General features: G+C 44.1%; 1 protein-coding gene across 1 annotated transcript in view; it reads left to right on the plus strand.

Moving 5' to 3' along the window:
- Positions 1 to 3,178, plus strand: part of LRPPRC (leucine rich pentatricopeptide repeat containing) — a 106,509-nt gene extending 103,331 nt beyond the window's left edge. The window contains exon 38 of the mRNA XM_032351881.1: positions 1,112 to 3,178. Within this exon, the coding sequence (XP_032207772.1) occupies positions 1,112 to 1,168 (57 nt within the window). The 3' untranslated portion in view covers positions 1,169 to 3,178. The remainder of the gene's footprint in view (positions 1 to 1,111) is intronic.
- The last annotated feature ends 6,134 nt before the right edge of the window (positions 3,179 to 9,312 follow it).

The raw sequence follows: 9,312 nt of genomic DNA on the forward strand, positions 1-9,312 counted from the left end.
CTACCTCGCTGTGCTTTTAATTTGCATTTCTGTGGTAAGGAGTGGTGTTGAGCATCTTTTCATGTATCTCTTTGCCATCTGGGTGTCTTCCAGGGAAAAATGTCTCTTCAAATCCTCTGCCCATTTTTAATCAGTTGCCCAGGAAATTTTGTTTTGTTCTGTTCTATTTTAATAAGAGAAATCATTCATGCAAAATTCGTTTTTATTGTGTCATTAAGCTGCAAGTCAGTACACGTTTATTTGAGCCTCCCATAGCCAGGCGTAAAGGCCTGCCTGCACATGCGCACACACAGCAGAGGCTCTTGGTAAAGTTTTCACTCTGGACTTACAGCCCTTCAACTAGTGACTTTGAAAGGGTCCATGGACAAAAGGACGAGACTGATACAAAGCGAAAATCTTTGCAGGGCTTTATTTCGCGCCAAGCATCGAGAATCAAGCTGACCGGCCAGGGCCGTCTCTTGCAAAGAGGCGACCCCTCCCAGCCTCACAGACTAACTTTTATAGAGTAAAGGCCATGTGGTTGAGCCTGGCCACACACAGGTGGCCAATTGAATTACAATTTACCCTATAGTAGTTCATTTGAACTAGCCTATCACTCTGGTCAGAATTGGCGCCCAAAAGGCAGGGCCCACAGTCTTGGGTGGTTAGGGAGGTGCTTTCCTGATTGGATGTCTCCACCTGGCTTGGCTCATCCTTGGCGGGTAGGGAGGTAATACGTGCGCTTTCACTGATTGGACGTTTCCACCTGGCCGGACACGTCCTTGTGTCTGGGCTCCGTTATCAGGGGCTGGTCAGTTGTATTTTTCTGGTTTCCCCGACTTGTTTCTAAGTAAGTTCCTCTGAGGGGGGCAGGGTCAATCTAAGTTTACTGCATAAACAACAAAATGGCTCGCTCTGGCTAAGCAGGCCCTTACAACTTCATGAACAGAAAGGAGTGCTGAGGCTTAGGGGAGAGCAGTTGCCACGGGCCTGGTGGTCTTTGCTCTCAGTTTACAGCACTTTGTAACATTTGAGGGCTTTGTTTTGTTTTATATGACTTTCGAGTTTTGTCCCAGTAGTTCTCGCTGGTAACTGTACCTGTAACTTCCCTCCCTTTTTGTCTCCTTAACAGGAAAGCTTTGAATTTTATGCAAAGCAGTTGAAGGAATCAAAGGAAAACCCTTTGTGAAGCAAGCAGGCACTACTTTATTTTGTGCGTATTTGTGATTCAGTGTCTAAAATGCTATTTTTTAAATACATTTGAGAGGACAGAATAAATAAATGAAAAGTTACTTTGTGTATTTTTTTTATTCATAATGTGTATATGTCCAACACTTGATTAACAAGAGCTGTGTGCAGTTAGTCACTAGAGTTTTGGGGGTTTCACCTACAGCATAAATCTACAGCATTTTTTTCACAGCTTCTGATGTTTGAAGCTGTAAGTTTTCAGGGTCTTCTCCCAGTGACTCTTCAGGTCCCCTGTTCTGTTTTGTTCATTATTTTCATAAAAATGTTATTCCTTTATTTAAGACTTTCTTGTTAATACTATTTATCTGAAAATTGTGGACATAGACAAAATGATGCACAGTGAGCTTTCTAAGGCTTTACTATTCCATGATAGGAATTCTCTTCATGTGTGAAACCCTGCATAATATTCCAGTTTTATAAATTGCTGGCACTGGCAGGCATATTGTAAGTCGTCACACCTAGCACTCATTTTCCGGTGAGAAACAGAAACTCAGAGACTCTTGCTTGCCCGTGGTCAGGGTGCTCTTTGGCAATGCCTGGATGCTCCCCGCCATGTTTGCTCTTCTCCCATGGAGGCTTCTGAGAGGCTCTGTTCATAGACATCTCTAGGACCGAGTCCTAGCCGTGACGTTGATCCTGAAGCAGAGAGCAGTGCATTTCCTCTTGTCTCGGTTTCAGGTTTGTTGGCACAAGTATACCCCTACACCAGGCTCTTGTTACTTCATACTTATCCCTTGAATGTGTGATTTTATATATGAAGGAAATTGTGGTTTGTATTCAGTTTTATCAAAGCTATCCCCAAATTGTCTTTCATGCCTATTAACATATATATTATCTGTTGCTACTATAAAAGAATTCAGGCTGGGTTGTGAAACACTTTACCATTACAAAAGTTTAATATGTAACAGTGACCTAGCTGAGGATTAGGTAATTAATTATCCAAAACATTGAAAATGTTTTATTTGAGGTTTATCCTCATTTTGGTGTTTTCCTTATCCATTGAAATCAGTGGTTCCCGCTATTCCCATGAGGAGAGACCTTGCCTTGTGGGAAGTAAGCTGGCCTCGTGCTGGTTGTGCAGCTGACCTGAGTTGGGCACCCACCCGTCCTTCATCTAGAGCCTGCAGGTGGCATGAAAGGGAGGGGTTGATGGAGCGAAGCCAAGAAGTAAACATGGTGGGATTGGCCATGCTTTCCTTTATCTCTTTTATGTGTAGTTAGACCTAGGGGTTCAGAGGCCTTGGCCAGTGCCAAGTCCCAGCCTCGAGGAATTAATGAAGCTCTCATTTGTTTGCTCCCCAGGGGCAGAAACTGGAGCTATTGTGTATGTACCTGTATTGTCTGGTTGGCCATGAACCTCACTCCCATTAGTGATTCCACTGAAGCAGGCCTTATTTTTTTGCAGTTATGCCAACCCTCAGTTAGGAGCAACATTTTATTGGTGTTCATTGAAAGAGGTTTCAGAGGAGGTGTAACCTTGGGGTATACCCTGGACTTCCCCATTCTGTCTCCTCTACAGACAGTACAGTCTTATTCTCATGAAGTGACTCTAAGCCAGCCTTCTATATTGACACTGGTAAAATGCAAGGTGTAGTGCAGAGAAAATTGAGTACAAACCCCCCTCATCTAGCATTCTTAACGGCTCGACTGGTTTCCCCTTTTGAATTTAAATATTTACAATGTAATTGTATATTCTAGGTGGGCTAAGAAATGCTTTCTAAATATCTGATAGCCAAATTGAAACAAATAGAAACAGAGAACAAACACAATTATAGCACTCAATAATATGTTTTAGACTAAAATTATAAACAAACAGCTCTTAAAAAAAGTAAATGTCATTGTAAACTTTTGGAAAGTATCATGTTTTACATGTGATTGTTATGTTCATGTGTTTCAACCTAATATAATTTTAATGTGAAATTCTTTGAATAAATTATACTCCAAAAACCTGTAAGCTTCTTCATTTTTGGTCTTATCAAATTTTTACATAATCACTTTTATCATTGCAAGGACTTTAGTGTTAAAATTTTAAGTTAAAAATTGTGTGGTAGCCTCTCTTGCGGCCAGAATTTCTTTGCTAAATGGTGTAGTTTGTGTATAGAGAGCTGATAGTATCACAGCTTCTCTGTTACAAGGACAAACAGATACTTAATTTGAGATCCCTGAGGTACAAAGTTGGCGAGAATTAATTAGTAGAGGAGGATATATGGTAAATGGACGCTGAAAATGAAGGGGTTTTATCTGTATTAAGTGTCAGAACGAGCATCCGACAGCTGCAGAGCTGTCCCTTGCATACTCCCCATTCCCCTTTGCCTTATCCCCTTGTTCCTTCCTGGGGAGTGGGGGTGAGATTGTGGTGGCCAGCAGAGGGGGGAATGCTACTCTCTGTGGCTTCTTGGCCCATCTCCCCACCTAGCCTCTTGTCTCTCCAGGACTCCCACAGCCACTTAAAAGACCAGGTACCCCACAGCTTGTGAACTCCCCAGGGCCTGGTTCTTTGTGTCATGTCTGTAAGCCCGGACCTTGCACAGTTCCGGCCGCAGGGCCCCCATCTGCTGTTGTCCGGTCTGTGAGTTCTGCGGGGCTAACCATGGGCACCCGCTACTGTGCATCGGGCACCCGTCTTCCCTCACATTCAAGTTGAGAAACATCCAGGTTACAGCAGTTAATTCCCCCAGGGTGATCAGAATCAACAGTGATTTATCACATGGCTAGGACTCTAACTTCCCCAAAACAATCCAGTTAAATTTTAAATTCAGTTAAAAATCCAGTTAAAAGTCAAATTAGAACCTCTGAACTGTTTGGGTGTTTCTCTAGGAAAGCAAGCTTTCACATTAAAACGTTTCTAGTCCGGACAGCCTTACATTGTAAGATTTTCTTCCATTTAGTCAAATACCCAGTGCCTGGCATAAATGCTAAGTTTGTGAATTCCAGTAAATTATTAAGCAAGCTTTATATTGCAAATTGTTCTTCCCTGTACAATTTATTCCCCAAGTCTGCAGTGTGTGTACTCTGCATATGTTTTCTCATGTGTTTGAGCACAATTTTCCCATTTAATATTTGTCTTTCTGACAAACCAATATTTGTAGAGTTTCTGTAAAGTGAAAGCAACATTCCTGAAGTATGGTCGAGCTAATAGCTGCAGGGGGTACACAATCATGGTAATTTATCACTTTGCTGTTTTCCATTAGGAATGTATCCTGCTTTCAGACCTGCGGACTTTACAAAGCCCACATTATGCAGCCTTAGTACAAATAAAGGAAATGGCTGCATTTGCAAATTCAAAATAAGCACTTATCTTTTTCTTTTTTGCACAAAGAAAAGAAACATCAGAAGAAAAGAAACAAAATCCAGTTCAGGCAGAGCAAAAACATTTAAGCGACTTCATACTTCGTGGCCCTCAACATTTGTTTGGATAATGGCTGGCCTTCAGGATCTGTACTTACAGAGATCTCTTGAAAGTAGTATCTTCACCAACTCTGCCCCAGGCATGCACATGCTGAAACTCTAAATTATTTACTTGCTTATGTCTTTTCCTCTCCTATTCGCCAATTAGAACAGAACCTGGCCCTGGTTGGCATCCAGTAAGCATCCTCGAACGAACAATGAGCCCAGCTCCTGTCCTGCTTTGCAAGTCCTGTGCTTTCTGAGGTTTAAGCAGAAAGTAATTACGACCTGTGTTGACTCAAAAAAAAAATTTTTTTTTAAACTTAGGCACCACACTTAGTGTGGAGCCCAACACAGGCCTTGAACTCATAACCCTGAGATCAAGACCTGAGCAGAGATTACTTGTATGCATGCAATGGAGAGTTTCCTCACACTTGTCCTCCGAAGAGATAAAAAATGTCACTTTGAAGCTCAGAGCTAGGAGAGTGGGAGTTGAGGCCCAAGAAGTCATTTAAAACCCATGTTCCTACATGAAAACACGTTCCAGTTTACTGAAAGGAGGAGGAGAGCTTTTAACAGAAGCCACTTCGGTGCAAGAGTGGGATCAACAAAAATAAAGAGGTTCACTTGTAACGGGGCAGTGGAGCTTTTTCACAGTTTGGGGAAATGAGAAATAGCTCCAACTTCACAGAAAGACAGTAAACACAGGCAGTGAACGTGGGAAGCCGAGAAGTGTTATCCGGCCTCTGAGTTGGTGTGTGTTAAAAATATCTCAACCCCTTGCTTCAAATATTACTGTTCTAAGTGTTAGCTGCTCACAGCCCATGTGCTGCTGGCAGAAAATGGCCTGCCGCCTCCCCTGCCAGAGGGGTCTCGGTGTGAGAGCGATCAGGATACTCCTCTGTCCCCAGCCACTTGGAAGGAAGAAGCAATCCTACTATCAAAAACAAATGGACGACTTGAGATTTGAATGATCTAGTTGACTATGAAAATAGGGGTGTCTACTTTCAGGCATGAGCAACGGCTGTATTTTCCAAATAACAGGTCAGCCATGGAGAGGCTTCCTCACTGTCGGCTTCCCCGTCAGTCCCTTGCTCTCTCCCTCAAGAGTCTGATGGGCGCTCCAGGCCCAGTGCTGGGATGAGGGAAGGGGCCTCTGCTAAGTGACTAACACTTGAGTCTTGTCTACCAGGTCTGTGATTAGCATCTGGATTTGGCAGCCATTTAAATACCCCTACTGCTGGCTATTTAATCTGGAATTGAAACGAGGTCCTAAGGGAGAAAGAAAAGTGCAAGATCTCTCTTTGTGAAGCTGACTGATGAGACCCGCTTGACCCAGGGCAAGATTAGGTCTTAAATCATTTTTATAGAACAAGAGCAGGAAAAAATGAAAAACTAAGTTGAAAAACTAAAAAATGAAAAACTAAGTTGGGCGCCTGGGTGGCTCTGTCAGTTAAGCATCTGACTCTTGGTCTCTGCTCAGGTCTTGAACTCAGGGTTATGAGTTCAAGCCCTGTGTTGAGCTCCCCACTAAGTGTGGTGCCTACGTAAAAAAAGAGAAAGAAAAAAAATACTTGAGTCAACACAGGTCATTACTTTCTGCTTAATTAAAATTTTCCTGTAAATAGCACAATTTGAAATTGAGGGTCTTAAACTGCAAATTTAAAAACCTTTGCGACAAATCCAGTGTGCTGCCTGCTTTCGTAAACACTGTCTCACTGGGACCCAGCGTGCCACGCGTGCTTTAGAATTGTCTGTGGTGGGGGCGCCTGGGTGGTTCAGTGGGTTAAAGCCTCTGCCTTCGGCTCAGGTCATGATCCCAGGGTCCTGGAATCGAGCCCCGCATCGGGCTCTCTGCACCGCGGGGAGCCTGCTTCCTCCTCTCTCTCCCTCTGCTTGCCTCTCTGCCTACTTGTGATATCTGTCAAATAAATAAATAAAATCTTTAAAAAAAAAAATTGTCTGTGGTGGCTTTCACACTGCAACAGAGTTGAGTGACCCTCAAAGCTTGCGACCATTTGACCCTTAACAGGAAGGGTTTGCAACCCTTGCTTCTGAAAATTATTCACAGGCAGGCCTCTCCCCCTTCCAGGGCAGGGAAGGGCTGAGGAGACCACCTGCACACAGTGGGGAGGAGCAGTTTTTTGGTTGGTTGGTTGGTTTCATAAACAAACCAGTGAAATCAGAATCTCAGGGGGTGGGTCCACAGTGGGTTTTTGCTAAAGCTCCAGGGAGGACAACCAGGGTGGAAAAGCAGGATCCTCTAGCAAAAAAGGAAATGGCAGCTGCTGGAATTTCTCCCATTCTCCGGCATTGGCACTTGGCCCCTTTCCCCCACAGCTCTGCGCACCAGAGCCCACTGAGTTCTTAAGGTCCCTTGTAAATGGAGTGGTAGATGATGGAGGGCTGTCGCCCTCATGAACTTTAGAATCACTAGAGAGTTAATGAAAAAGCCCCATGTTCTCTTCCTCCTTCTCCCTTCAGACCTAAAGCCTTTAGGTGACCACAGTATGGGTATGCAATGAGGAACCGGGGTGGACTGGACTAGGATGAGGACGGCGTCTGTGTGGACTAGGGGACAGTTGATGGGGGAGATACAGCCCCAGCAGGTTGAGGAGAGTATCCCCACACCCGAAAAAAATGCCATGTGGATGGGAGACTGGTTTACATATAGAGAATTAACAAAATGAATGAAAATATGAAGGCCAGTGGAATCCAGGTTTCTTGCAATTGGAAAGGAGAGTTATAAACACAGAAAAGAAGAATATTATAATCAACTCTGGTGTACTAGAATTTGGGAACTGGATATATTAATGTACAGGTAGGTGTGTATATGTTTGTGCTCACGTGCACACACACACATACAGACCTGTGTACACGTATATGCATTCCTAACTTTGCCTCCTCAAAGGGTCTGGGGGCAGTGATGCCCAAGTAGCAATGCGCGGACTTACCACTCAGACCTTGGCTTCTAGATACCAAGGGCACCAAGATTTTTTAGGAAGATTTCTGCTTTCTAAGCCCTGGGTCTAAGGACTGATGGTGGAAAAGCAAGCCTGAAACACTTTCTTGTGAAAAGAAGTGTTCACACAATGATGGGGACAGATCAGAAGGATGTAGAAGCCTGCTTGAATGGGCTTCCAGGGCCAAATCAAGGATGGTCTGAACATAAAAATAAATGATACTATGGGGTCATAAGCCATTGAATAAAACAGGAAACTACAAGTTTATATTCATAGAAATTGAAAAATGGATAAATGAAAAGCATAATGAGCAACAGATAACTTAGTTTCAAAGCACCTACCAACAAAATGCTTATCAATTACCAAAGAAGGAACTTGGCTGGGAAGAAGCCTGGCAGACACCCCCATGCTCAAGTGATCCAAGTGTGTATCTTCACTGCAACTTCACTGGCAACAGGATACAGTGAGAAGGGTGTGTCACTTCTGTGACATCTCTGTCAAAGGAAATCCCTGTGATATCCCATTAAATTCATGGTCTGAATTTCATCATGAAAATATACCAAACTTGGGGCGCCTGGATGGCTCAGTGGGTTAAGCCTCTTCCTTCGGCTCAGGTCACAGTCTCAAGGCCCTGGGATCCGGCCCTGCGTCGGGCTCTCTGCTTGGTGGGAAGCCTGCTTTCCCCTCTCCCTCTGCCTGCCTCCCTGCCTACTTGTGAAGTCTCTCTCTCTGTGTCAAATAAATAAATAAAATCTTAAAAAAATATATATATACACCAAACTCAAGTTGAGAGCTATCCTGCAAACTCTTCAAGTGTCAAGGTCACAAAAGTAAAGGAAAGCTGAGGACTGTTCTAAACTGAAGGAGACCAAAGAGAACTGCCAACCTGATCTGCTTGCTCCTTTGGCTGTGAAGGACCTCGCCAGAACAATCAGTGCATCTTGAACTGGGCCTGCCCCTTGGATGGTGGCAATGTAACAGTGTTGTAATACACCATGGTGTAAGGTCACAGTGTAAGTACCCTGAGTTTGCTGGTGCACTGTAAATGGGCAGTGTGCTGAAGTGCTACTTCTCAAACTCAGGTACACAGATCACCTGCAGATCTTTTAAAAATGCAGACTCAGATTCAGCTGGTCTGGGTGGAGTGTGAGATTCTGCCTGCCTAACCAGCTTCCAGGTAAGGCCCACGCTGCCTGTCTGGCGCAGTAACAGTTAAGAGTTTAGGGAACCTGGGGTGATCATTTACTGTTTGCCCCCCAAATACACAACTTCCTCCTTTTTTGGACCCAGACTCTGGGGTTCCCTCTGGGAGCAATTGGCTCCCCTCTGCGTACCAGTTTTGGGTCAGATGGTCCTCAGTGCTCATGCAATGAAGCACGAAATTGGGTGTGATCTAACCCATACCGTGGCCACTGTGAAAGGTTCAAGGCCCAGTCAGGGCCAGTGGGATGCAAGTCTAGGAGGCCTGGCTGAGCTGGCACAGCCTCAACAACAATCTTCATCTTCTGGAGGCTTCCTAGAATTCCAAGCCGTGCACTGGCTCAGCACTTACCTTTTGCCCTCCAACTCCTAAGGCTTCCAAAGCTTTCTGACCCCCACATGTGATTCCACCACATGGTACCAATGTAACCTTACTTATTAGCAAACTGAATTTTTACCTGTTTCGTCTATGAAATGGGATACCACCCACCTCAAAGGGTTGAGAATTGTATATTGTGATCCACATAAACAAAGC

Source organism: Mustela erminea, chromosome 7 (genome assembly GCF_009829155.1).
Source record: "Mustela erminea isolate mMusErm1 chromosome 7, mMusErm1.Pri, whole genome shotgun sequence".
Taxonomy (NCBI): Eukaryota; Metazoa; Chordata; class Mammalia; order Carnivora; family Mustelidae; genus Mustela; species Mustela erminea.